The 20,548-nt window shown below is 51.1% G+C and overlaps 1 protein-coding gene across 1 annotated transcript; it reads right to left on the reverse strand.

Annotated features, from left to right (window-relative positions):
• Positions 1 to 558: 558 nt before the first annotated feature.
• Positions 559 to 10,836, reverse strand: LOC121154821 (keratin, type II cytoskeletal 2 oral-like). Its single transcript, XM_040977862.1, has 9 exons — positions 10,306 to 10,836; positions 7,751 to 7,971; positions 6,116 to 6,176; positions 5,406 to 5,501; positions 4,657 to 4,821; positions 4,423 to 4,548; positions 3,315 to 3,535; positions 1,389 to 1,423; positions 559 to 971 (listed from the first exon to the last, which is right to left on the reverse strand). Exons 1-9 carry the CDS (start codon positions 10,834 to 10,836, stop codon positions 559 to 561), a joined length of 1,869 nt encoding a protein of 622 aa, XP_040833796.1.
• Positions 10,837 to 20,548: the final 9,712 nt, after the last annotated feature.

The raw sequence follows: 20,548 nt of genomic DNA on the forward strand, positions 1-20,548 counted from the left end.
ATCCCTCACACACAAGACTCCCCTCCATGCTTGATGTATGTTGTGACCCCATACACGAAAATCAAACACCAGGATGTAGAATACCATGCAGTTTATTGAGAGACTAAAGTGTGACACACCGATCACCAGAGGAGCCACAGCTCAGGGAATTAGGGGGACAAAAGTAATCCAGGCTAGAAGGTCAGAGGGCACTTTAGGAACCAAGAGTCCAGAGATATTGACCTTCCACATCCACCTACCAGCCCTAAGCCCATGGCATTGACCTCCTTGAGTGGTATTGGGATATGTTCGTGACAGACCATAGCACCGCAGGGATAGAGAGGGGTCAGCTAGATCAGGAACAAGAGACAGATGGGGCTCAGGTGTCGCCATCTAGAGTCAGGGCATCTTCATCCCAGACTGGCAGCTGGACCTCAGTGACCTAGGAGAGGGCTTGGAGGCAGAGAGGATAGGGGCTCAGGCTGGAAAGCATGGCTGATGCATCAGTGCCAGGCAGAGACATGTTGATTACAGGCTGAGAGGGCAGCAGGTGCATATTTGGAGCCTTGGACCATAGCATCACTTGGAGCATTGCTGACTTGAGCTGGAGGTCTGGGAGAAGCGGATGCTGGTGCTACCTTCACCAGCAGGCCTGTAGCCACTGCCTCCGGAGGTCTGTACACTGCCAGAGCCAGAGCCCCTTCCACTCTGGCTCTCAGAGCGGCTGCCACTCAGATAGCCCTCGCTGCTGTCCCTGCGCCTGCTGCTGCCATCGCCGCTGACTCCTCTGTAACCACTGCTGTTGGTGGTGGTGCTGCTGCTGCCCCCGTAGCCAACATTGCTGTTACCACTGACTCCTCTGTAACCACTGCTGCTGCTGCCGCTGCCACTGCTGCCCCTATAGCCGCCACTGCTGCTGTCATCAGCTCCTCTGAAACCTCCACGGCTTCCACCAGAGCCACTGCTTATGCTGGTGACATGGTTGACCACTGCTGCAGGAGAACAACAGGGGTTCAATTTGAGCAAAAGGCTTAGAAGGACAGAGACCTGGTTCTACGTCACTACCCCCGCCCTTGCCACACTAGCCACAGGCCTCAAAGAAAGATGCTCAACTGCTCTTGGACTTCAGTGTGCAGAGTAAGAGTGAATCTGACCCTTAGGTGGCCTTTCCTGAGAACAGGAACTAGAGGAAAACTCAAGGTCATTTCCCAACAAGCAATGGCACTCCCTAAGACCACAGGGATGGCTGGCGCCAGAGATGGAGTGTGTGGAAATGGCCTGATACTCTAACAACTCTCATCTGAGCTCTTTGGCCAGGTCAGACCCTCTTGCCTGAAGATCAGGCAGAAGGGACATTCCTAGTGGACTTTAGGACAACCCAGAGGCAAGGTGTTGAATGTGCTACTTACAGATGCTCACCGCGTCCTGGCACTCTCCAGACATTCTGAAAGGGGTGAAAAGGAGGTGAGACTATTTAGCTGATGAGCCCATAGCTGAGGAGCTAAGGGCAAAGGATGCCTAAGACTCCACCTGGGATGTCCCCACCCCACATCAGAATGCCTGGGCCCAAGTTCTGGCTCCGCTTCGGATTCCAGCTCCTTGCTAATTCACACCTGGGAGAGAACAGGTGATGGTTCAACTACTTGGATCTCTGCCACCTATATAGGAGAATCAGACGGAGTTCCAGGCCATTGCCTTGGGCCTAACCATGCCCCACTTGTTACAAGTGTTTTGGTAGTGAACCACCAAGTATAACATCTCTCTCTCTCTCTCTCTCTCTCTCTCTCTCTCTCATAATTTTTTTCTTTAGAAAAAGAACTAAGGGTTCATAACCTTGGGAGCCACACTCTCCAAATGATGCTACAAAAAGTCAAACTCCCAGAACAGATAAGACTTTCCAAGCCTATTACAAGGCCAGCCACATCTCTCTAGAAATTGGGAGCTGTTTTGAGGATGAAACTTCTGGGCTCTCCACCCACCACACTCTGTCTCATCCACAATCCTAAATATTGTGTGCTCTGGACAAACCACCAGCCTCCACTTGCCAACCTGCTTAGCCAGTCCTCAAGGATCATTCCCCCACAGATACCCTCACCCATGTGGGTCTGCCTTTCTTATCCACTAGTCTGAAATGTATATTATAAACTTTCTATTCCAGGGAGTCTACCTTAGTGAGCCATCTCACAGTGTTGGTGGTTCAAGGTTTAAAAAAGGTATGGAGAGAAGAGGGAAATCAATGTTGTGGCATAGTAGGTTTGGTCTATAGAGCTGACACACCATATGAGTGCCAGTTCAAGTTCCAGCTGCTCCACTTCCCATCCAACTCCACACTAATGGAATGGGAAAGTTGTGGAGACTAGCTCCTGGCTCCTGGTTTCAGACTGGCCCAGCTCTAGCTATCGTAGCCGTTTGGGGAGTGAGCCAGTGGATGGAAGACCTCTTTCTGTCTCTCCTTCTCCTTGTAAATCTTTCAGAAAATACAAAAAGGGCTGACATAATGATGGTTTTGAGAATTCCCTATCCCCACGTCCACCTACTTCACTCCTGTCCACAAAGGCATTTTTCCATGTCTGGATCCCCTTGCCCATATGTGCCCTCTGACCTCACCACATGACTCTCAACACACCTAACTCCATCTTAACTCTTTCCCTTTTCGACATCTCCTTTAGCTCTCGTGCTTGGGTTTGGCTTCCTCCCTCAGACTGGGAGCCTTCTGGAGACAGACGCTCAGAGCACAGGATGCACAGAGCCAGGTAGAAGAGAGATGGCTTGATACTGCACTCTCTGAGCGTCAGGGAGACACTACCTAGGCGCTAAGCCCTTATATGATGCTTGTTTAAGCGCCTCCTGAGATAGACTCAGCCTCAGCATTTGGGAGTTACAAGACTGGTACTCAGCAAGCAAGTATGGGAACCTCTAGCCATGCTGGGTTATTTGAGTTAATGGAATTAAATGCAAAAATTGGCTTTTCAGTGGCTCTCAAGATCCACGCTACAAATGTCTATTGGCTCCTGCACTGCACAGCACCCATGTAGGTCACTTTGTCATCCCCAAGAGTTCCAGAGCACAACATTGGGCTATAATCGCTGTTGTAGCTGCCCGGGGACTTTTCCTGGTGCTTCGCTTACTGTAGGAATAACAGATGCATGCAGTGTAATGCTGACATTCCTAAAGAATCAGCGATGTGTATGAGCTTGACTGAAAAAACATAGAAGGACTTCAATCCTTCACTCAGGAAACTCCTGGCCCATTATCTGGGGTGCCCTCTCTTTGTCTTCTTGCCCACTTTCTTCAAAACCAAAGGTCAATCTAAAATCCCACCCATGGCCCCGCACCTGCTCTCCTCGCCCTCCAGCAGCTTGCAGTAGGTGGCGATCTCTACGTCCAGGGCCAGCTTCACAGTCATGAGCTCCTGGTAGTCACGTAGCAGCCGGGCCAGGTCATCCTTGGCCTTCTGCAGGGCGGCCTGCAGCTCAGCCAGCTTGGCATTGGCATCCTGGAGGGCCAGCTCGCCGCGCTGCTCGGCGTCGGCGATGGCTGATTGCAGACTGGCATTCTGGGGGCAGGGATGGCAGAAAGTCTCTTAGCATGGGCAACATGAAACAGACACTCTGCTAACCAAAGAGGAGATTTCCACGTGCCATCTCACAACCCTCTCTCTCCTCCATAGAAAGCTCAGTAGGCTGCCTAGTAAAAAAAAGAAAAGAGAGAGACAGAGAGAGAAAGAAAGGAAAGAAAGGAAAGGAAAGAAAGGAAAGGAAAGGAAAGGAAAGGAAAGGAAAGGAAAGGAAAGGAAAGGAAAGGAAAGGAAAGGAAAGGAAAGGAAAGGAAAGGAAAGGAAAGGAAAGGAAAGGAAAGGAAAGGAAAGGAAAGGAAAGGAGGAAGGAAGGGAGGAAGGAAGGGAGGAAGGAAGGAAGGAAGGAAGGAAGGAAGGAAGGAAGGAAGGAAGGAAGGAAGGAGAGAAAGAAAGAAAAGAAGTTAATTTTGCAACATGTTAATGTGCTCTTATGTCCTCAAGTAAAGCAACATGGTGTGTTTTCCTGAGCTGGTATGGGTAGAATTCCTGATGTTTATCTGGGCTTTTTTGCAAAGTCTGAAAACCTCCCTTTCCTGAGCATGTCCCACCAGAGAGGCATGGCAGCCTTAAAGGTCCTGAGAAGAACATGCTAGACATCTCCTCTGGGGCCCACATCTTGCTGTGGGCTGTGTCCCACAGGCCAGCCCTGTGGCTAGGAAACTTGCTGGGCAAACCAGACCAGGTAGTCTCTTCCCTGAGAGATGACTGTGAGAAGCCCAGACTGCGAGAGGAGCGTCTGGGAGAACAGGAGTTCCAAGAGAGGATACCCTCCCATACTGAACACCCCAAAGGGGCAGGGAGGCACACTCTTCTCCCTGGGAGGGGCCAGGAGAGCTCCAGAGGGCCCTGGGTGAAGTGGAACCCACCTGCTTCTTGATGCTCTCAATCTCGGCCCGCAGCCTCTGGATCATCCTGTTGAGCTCCGCAATCTCACTCTTGGTGCTCTTCAGGTCATCGCCGTGCCTGCCAGCCGTGGTCTGCAGCTCTCCAAGCTGGCAGATGAGAAATCAACCCCCAGAGCTTGGCAAAGTGAGAGCAGCCGCCTGAGGAAGGCCCTCAGGACACAGCACTCGAGCTGCAGGACAAGGCAAAGCTCTTACCTTGGTCTGGTACAGAGCCTCGGCCTCTGCCTTGCTCCTTTGGGCGATCTCCTCATACTGGGCCTTGACCTCGGCAATGATGCTGTCCAGGTCCAGGTTGCGGTTGTTGTCCATGGACAGCACCACAGATGTGTCGGAGACATGGCTCTGCATCTGGGACAGCTCCTGAGGTAAATACAGATATTTCTCTCCCCAGTCCCTGATCCTAGGGGATGCTGAGGATCCTGTACCAGGAAAGATACCCCAAAGCCAAGGCTAGGAGTGGGACAGTTAGAAAAAAGAAATTTGCAGGGCAGGCAGGTGTTGTGTTGCAGTAGCTTGAGCCACTGCCTGCGTTGCTGGCATCCCGCATGGGCACCAGTTCATGTCCTGGCTGCTCCACTTCCAATCCAGTTCCCTGCTAATTGCCTGGGAAAAGCAGTTGACAGTGACCTGTTTGGGTCCCTACCACTCATGTGGAAAACCTGAAAGAAGGTCCTGGCTCCTGGCTTCACCCTGACCCAGCCTCAGCCACCACAGACATCTGGGAAGCAAACCAGTGAAGAAAATGTCTCTTTCCCTCTTTCTCTTCAACTATGGCTTTCGAATAATTAAATGAATTATTCTACAAAACAAAGGAAGGAATGAAAAGGCAGCTGACACTTCAGGCCTGGCTCCAGCCTAAAGAATGCTAGACCTTGAGGCTGCACCCAAAACTGAGCCTATGCCTTGGAAGCAAGCAGGCAGTGAGGCTGGAGCCTGGGAGTTACCATGTCAAAGAGGGTCCTCAGGAAGCCGATCTCATCCGTCAGGCTGTGCGCCTTGGCCTGTAGCTCCGCCGTGCTCGCATGAGCCGCATCCACATCCTGCAGCAGGGCGGGGGAGGGAGAAAGGGGCAGAAGACCAAGAGTCACCCCCTGCTCCCCGGCCCTTTCTTACCCCTCAGCTCTCCTCATTGGCCTTCCCCAGCCCCCTTTTCCAATGGTGATTTCTCACCTTCCCTTTTAGAGTAAAAAAGAAATGATCATCCAAATAGTTTTCCTCTTTCCATTATTTTGACCAAGCAAAATGCAAGCCATGTTAGCCAGGAGTGGCCATATTATCGACACACAAGTCACTCCAACTATGCGGGTGAGACACCAAAAACGCAACCCCGCAACTAGATGCAAGGCTGCCTCTCTACTTGTTTTTGATAAAAGTTGGTTCCAATAAGCTACAGCTGTGGGCCGCAGGTCTCCACCGACACCGCACATACAACAATCACCACCTTACGAATCTCTTCATCCACCATGTCTGCACTGGAAGACCCCTTCCCCACTAGCCCTCCCTTAAGACGCTCACTTCCAGAGGAGTAAGGGAACCATGAGTCCCCACCCACAGCCTGTGCCTCAGCCAGCTCTGTGCTCATGCTCACTTGCTCTCTCTCTCACACTCTCTCTCTCTCTCTCCCCAGCAGTAGAGGCTCAGTCTGCTGCCCCACCTTCTTGAGCGCCACAAACTCATTCTCGGCTGCCGTGCGTTTGTTGATCTCATCCTCATACCTAGGACACAAGGGGACACACCTTAGGACAATGACATTGCAGGAGTGAAGGAATACCAGGAGGCTCGCAAGTCCTGGCGCTGCATCTCCAACAGAGAGATGGGACAGGCTACCTGGAAGTGCGACCTGAGCCACAGCTTCAAGAACCCTGAGCTCACTCGGAAAGGCTTCGGAGTCAGTGGATGCTTGACCACAGGCAGGAGCCAGATTGACATTCCCAATGACTTTCTAACAGGGTCCTGCATTGTCATATTGCCTTGAACCCTGAAAATCCCATGGTCCCTGTGTCCCAGACCTCTCCCAGCTTGGTTGCAGTGAGGAGCAGAGGTGCAGGCAGTTAGGCTGAGGGGAGATCTCAAGGACCCCAACTCCTTGTCCGTGATCTTGGATCCACTTCACAAAGTGCACGGTGCCCAAAGCAGGGAGCCAGAGAGATTAACACTCTCATAAGGCATTTCTACTTTCCTGGATGACTTGCAGGAATTGGAATCAGAATGAACTTGGACCAAGGCTATGGGATCCCTGCCTGTGAAGAACTAAACTCTCCTACCAAGAATTTGGATTCGGAAGCCAACGCTGTGGTATTATAGTGAGTCAAGCTGCTGACTGCAGCACCAGCATCCCTTATGGGCACTGGTTAGAGTCCCAGCTGCTCCACTTCTGATCCTGCTAGTAGCCTGAGAAAGCAGCAGAAGACAGCCCAAACCCCTGGACCCTGATGCCCACATGGGAGACCTGAAAGAAGCTCCCATCTCGCAGCTTCAGATGGGTTCAGCTCTAGCCATTGTGGTCATTTGGGGAGTTAACCAACAGATGGAAGATCTCTCTGTCCCTCTCTCTGTAACTCAGGCAAAATAAACCAATCTTTTAAACTTCTTCTTTATAAAAAAGTTTGGCTTTCACAAAGATGGAATACTGGATAATTCAGGAGCAAAGTTTCTGAGCAAGGTGACCCAAAATTGCCAGTGAACACCCACCGCCCAGTGTCGAGCCAGCCTGAGTGGGTGCTGGCAGGGCCTGGGCAGCTGAGTGGGAATGGGGCCTCCCCAGAGCAGATACAACTTGCCCTGCAGTCTGAGCCCTGGGAACATCTGGGGCTTCTCCACTCTGAGCGGCCCAGGGCCCCAAAGGATGTGGGAAATACAACTTAGAAGATTCAGGAGGAAGATGACTAAGGGTGCAGAAAAGGGGGCTCAATGGGACCCACTGAGAGTATGAAGTGCAGCCTGGGTCCATCTGCTTAGGACCCCAGGGGTTGGGAACACCCAGACTGACTCAGGACCTCAGAGATTGGAATAGAGGGCGGTGCACACCCAGGCAAGTTCCCAAGCTGATTCCCATGGACAAGGAAAGCATGGAGGGCTCCCTGTCCTGGAGGGCTTTATCTCAGCACAGAATTGCCTCAGACAAGCTTCGGTCCTACTACCAGAGCCCTTCTGCTTGGCCTTGCTTCTCTCAAGTAATCCCCACAGCATTAACTAAAGGCAGCATCAGGAGCAATGGAAACCTCAGGTGAGAACCATGTACCACCCGCCTCCAGGGATGTCCCCCAAAAGTCCCAGGAGGGGTCCTCACTTCTTCTTGAAGTCCTCCAGCATGCCCTGCACACTTCTCAGCTCCCCTTCTCGGCTACCCTTCTCCCCGAGGAGTGAATCCAGCTGCTGGCGCAGGAAGCTGATGTAGGATTCAAACAGGGGCTCCAGGTTGGAGGGGCCGGCACCAGAGCTCGTGGTCTGCTGCTGCAGCAGTGCCCACTTGGTCTCCAGGACTTTGTTCTGCTGCTCCAGGAAGCGCACCTGCATGGGAAAGAGAGAGGAAAGGTGGGACAGGAAAGGTGGGACAGGTAGGGCCACCCACCCCAAAGATGGAAATGCAGGAAGGGAACCCAGGTCTTCCATCTCTGCCTCTGTGTTTTGGGACTTGGAAAGGATGCAGATTCAGAAAAGGGAGAACAGGGTACTGACACTGTGGCAGAGTAGGTAAAGCCACCTCTTGCTGTACCAGCATCCCATTTGGGTGCCAGTTCAAGTCCCACCTGCTCCACTTTGGATTCAACCTCCTGCTAATGACCTGAGACGCACTGAAAGGTGACCAACAAGGCCTTGGGCCCGTGCACCCATGTGGGAGATTTGGAAGAGACTCCTGGCTCCTGGCTTCATATTGTCTCAGTTCCGGCCATTGTGGCCATTTGGGGAATTAACCAGCAGTTGAAAGATATCTCCCTCTGTGTGTGTCTCCCTCTCTCCCTCTCTCTCTTTCTCTCTGTAACTCTTCCTTCCAAACAAATAAATACTTGAAAAATAAATAAATAAAAGTCAGGGGGGATGGAAGGCCAGCATTGTGTTGCAGTGAATTAAGCTGCTGCTTGCAACCCCAGCATGTCATTATCAGGATACCAGTTTGTAGCTGAGCTGCTCCACTTCCAATCCAGCTCCCTGCTAATGCACCTGAGAAAGTAGCGGAGGACAACCCAAGTGGCTGGGCCCGTGCACCCACATGGGAGACCCAGATGGAGTTCCTAGTTTCTGGTTTCAGTCATTTAGGAAGGGAAGCAGCAGATGAAAGTTCTCTCTCTCTCTCTCTCTCTCTCTCTCTCTCTCTCTCTCTCTTTCTCTTTCTCTCCTTTTCAAATAAATAAATATGAACAAACAAACAAAAAAAAGACTGAAGACAAGGAGGAGCTAGGATATGCTGAGTGCTTATGCTATCCTGGCCATTTTTACCCATTCTAGCTCATTTTACCCATGTGACTACCTGTTGTGCAGACGTTAGGATTCCCATTTTACAGATGAGAAAACTGAGGTTCAAAGAGCTTAAGGAAGTTACCCAAAGTGACCTGACTGCTGCTACCTGACAAGGCTAAAAGTCAAACTTAGCACTGCCCTGGGTCTGTTGGCATCCTTCAGAATGAAAGAGGTTGGCAGTGAAAAAGCTGGGCAAATGGAGACTCTAAGATGGACTATGTCAGTCAGCGGATTCTGCAACGACTTCATCGTGCTTGGAATGGCAAGGTTGGCAGCAATTCATAACTGTTGAACTATCAAAACCACTTGAGCAAGACCCTCGGAGCATGCCCTACATCAGGGACCTGGGATGGGTGGGAGGCTGGGTGGGCTTCTCCCTTTATCTCCCAATTTACCCCAGAATCAGAAAAAGAAGAGAATGTGGAAATAACCATCTTACCCATTTTCCTGTAGCCCTTGAAACTTTGAACCCTAATTAACCATGTAAAGATTGTCAAAATAAAGAAAAAACAATTTTTTTAAGAATGAAAGAAGTCAGGTCAGCAGAGAGAGACTGTGCCAGCCAATTCACTGCCCCCCCACCAATGGCCTGCAATGACCAGACTGTATGGGATTAAAGCTGGGCACCAGGAGCACAACCAGGCCACCCCTGCCCCATGCGGGTGATAGGAACCCAGTTCCTTCAGCCATCACCACTACCTCCCAGGATCTGCACTCTGAGGAAGCTGGGACTGAGTGGACAGCTGGGACTCAAGCCCAGGCCATCCAGGGTAAGACAAAAGCAGCCTAAGCCTACAGCCAAACACCTGCTCCCTCGCTGTTTCTAGGATGCAAGCTTGACCCACTCCCATGAAGTGAACACAAAGTAAGCATGAAACCCAACCCTCCCCAGATGTGGCACACCTGGAGAGCTCTTGGTTGGGGGTATGGGGTGAAGGGGGTTTCTTGGCTTACAGCTGCCAAGACTTCCCAGCCCCAAAGGGCCTGTCTCTGTACTGTGCATTTGGAGGCTCTGCCACTGAGCAGCAGTCCCAGTACTTGCACTAACTCAAGCTTGCAGTGGCCTGAGCAGGTATCTCTCAAGAGGAGTGGAAAGGCAGTTGTACAAATACCGCGGTTCCAGCCCATTCTTCCACAAAGCTGATGGCACATTGGGGTTCCCATCCTACCAGCCCTCACCTTGTCCCCAGAAGGAAATGAGGACCCAGGAATTCTTCCCCCATTTCCAAACTGGAGAAAAACAGATCAAGAGAAGCAAGCTCCTGTGCTGGGTGAACCTGAATAGGCCAGGACAAGAGCAGGGTTTCTTCCCATCCCCCACAGAGCCTGGCCAGGTCCCACCAGCATCCTCCCACCCCACCCGGTGCCTCTGAGTTTGGTCCTCACCTTGTCAATGAAAGAAGCAAACTTGTTGTTGAGGGTCTTGATCTGCTCCCGTTCCTGGGCCCTCACTTGCCCAATCTGCGGGTCAATCTCCACATTGAGGGGCTGCAGCAGGCTTTGATTGACAGTCACTTCCTGGATGCCTCTGCAAGGACTACCAACGCCACCTGCTCCCCCAAAACCAACTGCTCCCCCAAAACCACCTCCCATTCCACTGCCACCACCAAAGCCACCTCCATAGCCACCCCCAAAGCCACTGCCACAGATGCTCCGCCCTCCACCAAAGCCACCAGCCCGCGAGCCACCAGCTGCCACACTCATGGAGATGCTTTTGTGGCCACCCAGGTTGTAGAGGCTGCGACTGCCAAAGCCACCTGCTCCCCCCTGGGTCCCAGAGGCCCCTGAGCCAGCTGCTGCCGAACGAGCCACGCAGCTCATCCTGGTGCTGCTGCTTCGGCCAGGGACCATGGCGGAATGGCCAGAGAAGCTGCGGCTCCCACTGCTGAAAGACTTCTTGCAGACTTGGCTGGCCATGGTGAGATGCTTGAAAGTGAGCAGGTGATCCCTTAAGCAAGAGCTGAGTGGGGTGAAGGCAGAGTCTGGGGACAGCAGAGGACACCAGCCTTTATATTCTGAGAGTCTGGCTTGGCAGAGGAGAGGCAGGCAATTAGCTGGGAGGCGCCTTGGGCTTGGTTTGCCTTGCAGGCGATAAGTTGCTTCTTGGCTCCCAACACACCTCAAAGCTAATCCTTTGGGCCCAAATGGTTTTTTTGCTCTCTTAACTTAATCACCCAAACTTGCCCCAGTTGATGAAAGAGAGCTCTCTGTTCCCTCCCTTGCTCGTGTGGTTCTCCCAAGGGTCTTAGGGATACAGCAGGAGGACTTGACTTTAAACACAGGGTGGGGGCTTGGCCTATCTCTACCCACTGCCACCTCTGCTCCACACCATGGGGTGCGGTCCTCTGTTTACTTGTACCCACCTCTTCCAAGAGACCTCGCTGTGGGGGCTGGAAGGAGAAGTACTCTGACCCTGTGGGTACCACTTAGCCAACACCCCAGCTAGGAGAAGGCCACCATCCACACAGGCCTGGAGTGTGGGCTAGCAGAGTGGGAAGGAAATAAATCCCTGGGGAAGGAGAGGCTCATGAGACTGCAGGGCCTGCACATGCAAAGCTTGGGGAAAGGAGAGGACCACACATGGGGTCAGGCTCACCCCAATATTGCACCCACCATCCTAAATCTGTATCCAAAAGTGACAAGAAACAGAGTCAGCATGAGAATCCTATTCATCCTAGGATAAGGCAGTGTGCTCTGTCAGACATCCAGTTCACACCCAGGACCTCTTCCCACACTGTTCCCACTGCCTGGTCTAACTCCATGCCCTTCCACCACTCTCTGCTCCCCAATCTCCCACTCCTATCTCTCTTCCCACTCCCCTGACCTATCCCACACTTCCCTGCTGACTTCTCAGTGCCCCCTACCAAGGGAGGGGCAGGTAACTTGCTCTGCAAGTTCAGCTCCTAACACCAGACAGACATCACACAAATGGACTCCTGACCCAGGAATATAGTCTGAGGACAGAAACATCTAGACCTGACTCTTACCTCAGGCCAATGGAGGCAAATCTTCAGGGAGAAAACATGAGAGTCTGTGTTTTCAGCAAGCCTCTCCAGGTAAGCCTTGGGCATCTGCAAGGACAGGAAGGCCTTGTCGGGACCAAGAGTTCTCCCTCCAAGCCAGCACGGGATCAGTGAAGGACCCTGCTGGCCAGTGGATTATTGCTCTATCCTTCAAGCACTCAGCCACTTACACAACAGTCACAGCACCCATGGGAGAGAGAGACCCTTCAGAATGTGACCAACCCATGAGACTCACATGGGGTGACAGGGGCAAGAGAGACACCTGCTAGACTCAGCAAGAAGTGGTAGTTTATGTATTTCATTGGCATTGAGTTCTCTCTCTCTCTCTCTCTTTCTCTCTAGAAAAGCCAGTCTAGGGAAGGGGAATTACCTGAGGTGAACAATTGTCAGGCTATACCACGCATTTTCAATATTTTCCTCTGTAACTAGCCTGCATGCAGCCAGTGCACCTGCTTGGGTCCCAGCCCCCACCACTCACTGGCTCTTCGGTTTTGCACAAATGAGTTTTGTGTGCCTGGTTATCAACTGTCAAATGGGGCTAATAACAATAGGTACTCCATTGGGTTGGCATGAATACTCAACAATTAAATAAATATGGAATGCTTAGTGCAGTGCGACGTGACAAACACAACTACAGCTAGGACTGGATCTGATAGGGAAAAGAAATAACTTGTGTGTTGGACAATAAACATCCTCAAATGATTTTGTACCCCCAAAGAATGGTAAGGGAAGGAATCAGAATAGGAATGATGGGTAAGAAAGCCAAGCTGGATGGTAGCAAGAGAAATTCACCCAAGGCTGGAGTTGGATGGGGTGAACATGGCCCACAGTTTAGCGCACAAGCCTGCATTCCCATTTGTCTCAAGAGTCAATAGCGACCATTGGGAGGTGTGCTGTCCTCAGGAGTGTTTTTCAAACACAGAAAGGAGGCCATGGAATTTTGGAGACCTGGGTTCAAATCCCACCCCAAATGATGACCCTCGGTGAGATCCTCAACTTCTTCTCCTTCTCCTTTTTGATGGAAGGAACATCCAACCTACTGGCATGGTTACTTGCTGCCCATAGTGCCATGCAGACATGTTTGGACACTTGAGTCAACGTTACCATCATGAAGGGGCATTGGTGAGAGTTCTTCAAGACACCTGCCCTACTCATTCCCTAAACACCAGTCCCTCCTGGGGAACAATGGGAAGTAAACTGAGGCAGATCCTACCCAGCCACCCCCTAAAGTCTCAGTGAGAGAGCCCAAAGCACACCTGTGTCTCTGGTGGCCCTTCCCCCACACCTCTGGCCATGCTGAGGCACCAGGAGGTGGCCTCCGAAATGAGGCTGCTCTCTGCACCCCAGAAGCATGACATGTGAGAAGTAAGAGGTCATGGGGGCACACTGAGATCTGCTCCCTGTTGCTGGAGCCTGCCCACATGTCACCTTTGACCCTGGCCATTGCTGTCTCAGCAGGTAAATGAGGTCACTGGGAACACCCAGGAGCACCCAGCTCAGCCTCCCAGCATCTGCCCAGCTGCCCGGCTACCCGGGCTGTCTTTTGCCAGCAGTCTGGGCTCTCTAATCCCCCCTGCTCCACAAAGACGGCCAGGTGAGCTGAACCCTCCAGACTCTGCCCTCCCCACCCAGAATGCAGGTGCCTGAGTTTGTCACCAGGTGGAATGACTTCCTCTACCCAAATTGCCGGCTTATAGTCAACTGCAGCCAGAGGGATTAAGAGGTGCCCGAAATAATTGTGGGTTCAGGAGTGACTCATGACCCCCAGGTCAAAGGGAGTCACTACCCTCTCCCCAAGGGCAGAGTTACTCCCTGCCCAGGCCTCCATATGGAGACGCACAACCCCCACCATCACACAGCCATGGAGCTGTTCCCAAAAAACATCCTTTTGTTACTGAGCCTTAATTGTTAACCATTATAATTTATCCTGCTCTTGTTCTGACGGCTACACTGGATCAGAATACACATTTCAAATCACTTGCAAATCTTCATTTCATGGTGGCCATTGAGCATAGCAGTTAAGACACTGTTGGGATAGCCACATTCCTGACCTCTTGGTGCTGGGTTCGAATCCTGGCTCTGCTGCCTTAATGCTACCTTCACTCTGCACACTCCAGGAAGCAGCCAAGGATGGCTCAAGTGGCTGGGTCCCTGTCACCCACATGGGGTCACAGATGGAGTGTAGAGTTCCTGGTCCCTGTCACCCACATGGGGTCATGGATGGAGAGTAGAGTTCCTGGTCCCCATCACCCACATGGGATCATGGATGGAGTGTAGAGTTTCTACTCCCCGTCACCCACATGGGGTCACGGATGGAGTATAGAGTTCCTGCTCTGGGTGATTGAAGGCAAAATTTTGTAGGCCCAGCTTTGGTTATTGGCTATTGTCGGTATTTGGGGAAAGAACCAGCAAATGGAATTTGTCTCTCTCTCCTTGTCTCTGTAAATCTGCCCTTCAAATAACAGCAAATGAGCAAGTCAATAAAGGCCACTTGGGGCACCTGCATCTCATATTATAGTGCCTTGGTCCTGGATCAGTTCCCAGTTTCAGCTTCCTATTAATGTGGACTCTGGGGAGGCAGCAAATGATGGCTCAAATACTTGGTCCCTGCCGTCCATGTGCAAGACCTGGATAGAACTCCCAGCTGATGCTCCAGCCTGGCTTGGCTCTGGGGAATAAACCAGCACATGGGAGATTCATTCTCTCCCTCCCTTTCAAATAAATTAAATAAAGTTTCAGAAAAAAAAATGTATCTGACACTTGGATATGCCTCAGGACTAGTCTAGGAATCCTATTCTATCCCCTCAAGAGGACCTTAATTAAAAGGTTCTAAGTCAAGTGCTTCCACAGCTTTCTCACAACTTAGTAAACCTCATTAGTATATTAAAAGCCCCGCAAAACCTTACAGAAATCACCTTCTTACCTGTTTTTAACCAGGGCTTCCAAAGCACGCTTGACCCCACACTGCCATATCTTAATAAACCCTATTAACGTGCTGTTGAATGCACCTTGGGGACACAGTGGGCAGACCACTATAGAGAAGTCAGAGGTCAAGGGCATTTGTCTGTCTTTGGACAGACAACACCTGCCCCAAGCAAGAGTGCAGGAGGCTGGGAGTCAATGGAGGCCAGGGCTTGATGACACAGCAAGATGGGCACTGCAGACTGGTAGAAAATGGGCAGAGTCTCCGAGGATCTTCCCTCCTGTCTGCATGCATTTCTCACTGACCATGGGTCTTGCTGGAAACAATGCTGGATCTTTCTGGAACACCCATGCTGTGTCCCCTCCCTCTCCTCCCTTGCAGATTGAAGGAATGGAACACAAAGGGGCCCTTGAGTTGGCCAGGCCTGCATTCAAGTCCAAGCCTCCTGACTATCCAATTGTATATCACTGCACCCTGAAGGCCTCCGTTTCCGTGCTACAGACTGGAACCAACACAGCCTCCTGATTGAACTGCAGTGAGCATTGAAGGTGGGTCCTGGCAGCCCTTGGGTGATACCAGAAGCCCTCCTGGAAGGTGTCAGGTTGTAGGCCGAAGGAGGAGGGCTGATGCCACCTTTAGATCTGTGATGGTTCCTGTGAGAATGGCAAGGGATCGCAGCGTCCGTACTGCGGGTTCCATAGAGCCCTCCTGTCCTGTTTCACCAAGCCAGCTTCCCACTGCAGCATTCATCATCAACACATACAGTGAGTCAGCCAACACTTGGTGAGCTGCTTCATCCTGCCCACAAGTGTAAAAGTAGCTCCTTCCTCAAACACTCCCTCCAGTTTGCTGTTGGTAGAAAGATTAGAAATAGCTGATGTCAAACTACTTGTTTTTATGAGATAAAACTTGTCAAGGATATTCTGCTTCTTATTAAATGCTGGGTTTTTTTTTTGAACAAAAAAAAAAATAAAGAAGAAAAAAACAGAAATAGCTGGCATGAGGCCAGTGCAGTGGCTCAACAGGCTAATCCTTCACCTATGCCTCCAGCATCCCATATGAGCACCGATTCAAGTCCTGGCTGCTCCACTTCCCATCCAGCTCCCTGCTGGTGGCCTGAGAAAGCAGTCAAGCATGGCCCAAAGCCTTGGGACCCTGCACCCATGTGGGAGACCTAGAAGAAGCTCCTGGCTCCTGCCTGCAGATCAGCTAAGTTCTGGCCATTGCGGCCACTTAGGGAGTGAACCAGCAGATGGAAAATCTTTCTCTCTGTATCTTCTTCTTTGTAAATCTAATAAGTGCTTTAAAAAGAAAAAAACTGGTGAGCAGACACTGATTCCAGCTCCATTCTCACACAGAATCAAAACTCTGTAAGAGCAGAATCTTCATTCACCTCTACAGAGCTCCATTAACTTGCCCAAATCAGTTTGTTCATCAGGCAGGAATCGATTTAAATATATATATATAATATATATTTATTATATATTAATATATAATAATTTAATATAGATTATTTGAAAGGAAGATCTACAGAGAGAAGGGGAAACAAAGATCTTCTTTCTGCTGGTTCTCTCTCCAAGTGGCCACAACAGCCAGAGTCGAGCCAATCCAAAGCCAGGGGCTTCTTCCAGGTGTCTCACATGGATACAGGATCCCAAGGGCTTTGGCCATCCTCTGCCACTTTCCCAGGCCACAAGCAGGAAGCTGGATCAAAAGCGAAGCTGCCAGGACTCAAACCGGGGCCCCTATGGGATGCCAGTGCCACAGGGAGATTAGCATACTGTGCCATTACACTGGCCTCCATGCAGGGATCCTAATCAGAAAACCCAACTGCAGCGCTGGGTGCACACACACCGGAGCTTCCGACTTCTGAGTGACAAAACCCAGCTTTGTCATCCCAGAGTGGGCAGTGCCCTTTCACACTTAAAGAGCCCATTCATGCCCATGGGGTCCAGCACCTGCTCTCCCCTTCAGAGTGCCTGGGCCCCGTGCCCAGCACGGGCTCCTGACTGCAGCTTTCTGCTAATGCGCACTGTAGGAGGCAATTAGGGATGGCTCAAGGCATCAAGTTCCTGCCAACCTTGCAGCTCCCAGATGGAGCTCCTGGTTCCCAGTTCTGACTGCAGCAAGTATTTGGGCAGTGAAGCAGTGGAAGGAACTCTGTCTCTCTGTCTCTCTCTCTCTCACACACACACACACACATACACACATTTTTGGAAGTCCATATCAGAGAATGTGATGGCTGGATCTGTCTCGAAGCCTCGACATGTGTAAATGAGGGCAGTTTTCCACCTTCTGAATTCCTCTTTGGCTGCAAAGAGAAAACACCTGCCGTAACCATGGTGCTTCCCACCATCAGCCTCTCCAGCTGCTCTAGGGGGAGAGCAGACCCTCCGGAGAGGCAGCTAGATCCAACCACATGGGCCTCCATGTGTGAGGAGAGGGACACCTCTTCTGCTGCTGGGAGGACTTCTGGTTGGTTTCTAGAACCCCAAGACTCCCCAGAAGGAATTAGTACCACACACTAGAGCCAGAAAATCCATGTGAAAGGATGTTCAAGGGACAGAAAGAGATCAGCCGGCTCTGCTAGACAGCACAGGAGAGTCATTAGCGCCCTGGTTCTCATCCCAGGCAGATCCAAATCTGCCCCTCCCCAGCAGGCATGGCATGTGTCTCTGCAAGCACCCACATCCTTCTCCTCCAGGGATCTGCCTGGCAGCACCAGGATTAAGCGAATGACATGCGCAGAATGCCCGTGGTCACTGGCACCAGGAACAAGAGCTGTGTCGGACCTTGTTACCTTTGTCAGGTATTCAGGACAGTGACTGTGTTTGGAGCCCATGCCACCCTCCTCCAGAATGCATTGCTCATTAGCTCAGTGGCGCCCACATGGCCTGCTGTGTGCCAGGCATCATGCTGGCCACAGAAGGCAGGTGAGGGGAGCAAGACAAGCCCAGCCATTCAATGGAGGATCCTCTCTCTGGCATGAAGAGCCACTCCTGGAAGGAATCATTGTAGGGGGAAAAAATTAATTTGTTGCTGGGTGCAAAAGCAATCCAAGGGAGAGAGAGAAGGTGAGAGAGGTCTTCTATCTATTGGTCCACTTCTCCAAACACCCACAACAGAAGGCTGGCCCAGACCAAAGACCAGAGTCAGGAGCTTCCTCCCGGTCTCTCACATGAGTGGCAGGGACCGAGACACTCGGGCCATCTTCATTTGCCTTCCCAGGCATGTTACCAGGGAGCTGGAGCCAAAAGTCCAGTTCAGAATTTTACTGAGAGGCTGTCCACTTTTTTTAAGAAGTTTGTTTAAGAGAAAATGACAGATTTAATGAGAGAAGAGAGATTTTCCATCCACTGACTTACTCCCCAAATGGTCATAATGATCAGAGCTGCTCCAGTCCAAAGCCAGCAGCCTGCGCTGGATCTCCTACGTAGGTACAGGTACCCAAGCACTTGAGCTATCTTCTGCCGCTGTTCCAAGCTACCAGCAGAGAGCTGGGTTGGAAGTGGAACAGCCAAGACTCGAATCAGCACCTGTATGGGATATCAGTCCAAAAGGCAGAGGTCTAATCTACTATGCCACAACGCTGGCCCGAGATATGGTCCTCTGAACTGCCTGACCAAATGCCTGCCCCATGACCCTGACCATGACTGGATGGTTGGTACTGTCCCAGGTCTCTATACCGTCCAGGTACAAGTAGCCCTCCTCTAGTTGTGACAACCACAAATGTCACCAGATATGCCCATCTGTTCCCTGGAGGGCAAAAATCCTCCCTGCTGAGAACCACAGCATTCTTTCTGGTCCCCTATCCTCTGCCAGAGTTGGGATGCTGATGGAGTTGTCAGCACCATGTGATAATGCTGCCTTAGATGCCAGCAATACTGGATTACTCCCACTGCACCTCCCTTGGGGAAACTGTCCCCCACCCCATTCAGCCTCCAACCTGGGCTGCAAGTGTTGGGGTGGTTAGCAGAGCTGAGATGTGCATTGGACAACTGGTAAGCCAGAGGGCTTATGCCAGGATGGGGGCCAAGGATGAGCAGTGTTTCCAAAACACCCATGTAATTTCTCATGACTGCTAGCATCCACTCTCCTGGTGACTGTCAGCAGTAAGAATGCACTTGGGTTAAAGTGCTGAGAAGGCAGGGAAATGATCAGCCCACACCCCAGGTTGTCTGAGATTTCTAGCAATGGGCTGACCAAAAAAAAAAATCCCACCAACTTTAGGCATAACAGACAAGAATCTTGTAGAGAATTTATTGACAGATGATCTGACACTTGGCACTCCGAATGTCTTCCAAAGTAGTCATGACTGGATAATCCACTGACAGGGGCTGAACTGCTCTCTGATTCTTGCAAAGAAACAATACCGATTTCCGTAGCTGAGTCTTCGGTGGATGTGTCACCATCACTGTTGATGCTTGCTCTGGCCTGCAGCCTTTGTATCCCAGAAGAAAATCGACCAGCACATCTTGTTCTCCTTTAAGGTCAAGGGCAGTGTGATCCCGTGAGTCAACACACTCTTGAAATAGGACAGAGCTCTTCTGAGCATTCTGGGGAGGGAAGCAGGACAGGGTGGGAGAGGGCGGAATTTGGTTCCTCTGTATGAACCATACGTGCCACACCCAAGGAAGAGAGGTGTGGTCTGAAGCAGAGCAAGCAAAAGAAAACTCTTTAGTCCATTAGAGACCCAGAAGAAGCTCTTGGCTCCTGGCTTCGATCAGCTCAGCTCTGGCAGTTGCAGCCATTTGAGGAGTGAACCAGCAAATGGAAGATCTTTCTATCTCTCCTTCTCTCTGTAAATCTACCTTTCCAATGAAAATAATAAAACGCCCATTTATTTGAAAGGTAGGGCTACAGAGATAGATTGACAAATTTAAAGAGATCTTCCAGCTTCTGGCTCACTTCCCAAATGAAAACAATGGAAGGCAAAGCCAGGCTCCTGGAATGTCCTCTGGGTCTCCCATATGGGTGTCAGGAGCCCAAGCACTCAAGCCATTCTGCACGGCTTTCCCAGGTGCATAGCAGGAACTGCACTGGAAATGCAGCAGCCAGGACTCGAACCGGTGCCCCCAGGCTGGGACACTTGCTTTGCAGGTGGTGACTTAACCCAAAGCACCACAACATCAGATCCAAAACACTCTTGACCATTAACCAAGAACCCTCCAAATCCCAATCCAGCATCCAAGTATTCAACAATCACTGTAAATTCTCCCTGTGCCTTAGGGGACAGAAAGAACATGAACCACACAGCAAACACTGACTCCAGACTCCGGCAATAGAAGGTCTCACCAAGGGCCTGGCACAACAGCTCAATGGTTAAACCCTCATCTTTCAAGCACTGGGATCCCACATGAGCACCAGTTCATGTTCTGAATGTTCCACTTCCCAACCAGCTCCCTACTAGTGGCCTAGGAAAGCAGTGGAGGATGACCCAAGTGCTTGGGACCCTGCATGTGAAGACCCAAAAGAAGCTCTGGGCTCTTGGCTCCTGGCTTCTGGCTATGGTCTGGCCTAGCCATAACCATTGTGTTCATTTGGGGAATGAACCAGCAGATGGAAGATCTTTCTCTCTCTCCCTGTGCCGTGTGTGTGTGTGTATGTGTTTGTGTGTCCCTCTGTCTCTGTCACTGTGCTTTCCAAATAAATAGAAAGAAATCTTGAAATAAAAAGAAAAGAA

This window comes from Ochotona curzoniae, unplaced genomic scaffold (genome assembly GCF_017591425.1).
Source record: "Ochotona curzoniae isolate NIBS_2020 unplaced genomic scaffold, NIBS_Ocur_1.0 contig_1014, whole genome shotgun sequence".
Lineage (NCBI taxonomy): Eukaryota > Metazoa > Chordata > Mammalia > Lagomorpha > Ochotonidae > Ochotona > Ochotona curzoniae.

Bases quoted from the DNA above. Each gene is read 5' to 3' on its own strand.
- LOC121154821 (XM_040977862.1), bottom strand. From the start codon at position 10,836: ATGGCCAGCCAAGTCTGCAAGAAGTCTTTCAGCAGTGGGAGCCGCAGC. The intron at 5,502-6,115 runs GTGGGGCAGCAG...GCCCTGCTGCAG, and splicing joins AGTTTGTGGCGCTCAAGAAG to GATGTGGATGCGGCTCATGC. The intron at 972-1,388 runs GTAAGTAGCACA...GTTCTCCTGCAG, and splicing joins CCAGGACGCGGTGAGCATCT to CAGTGGTCAACCATGTCACC.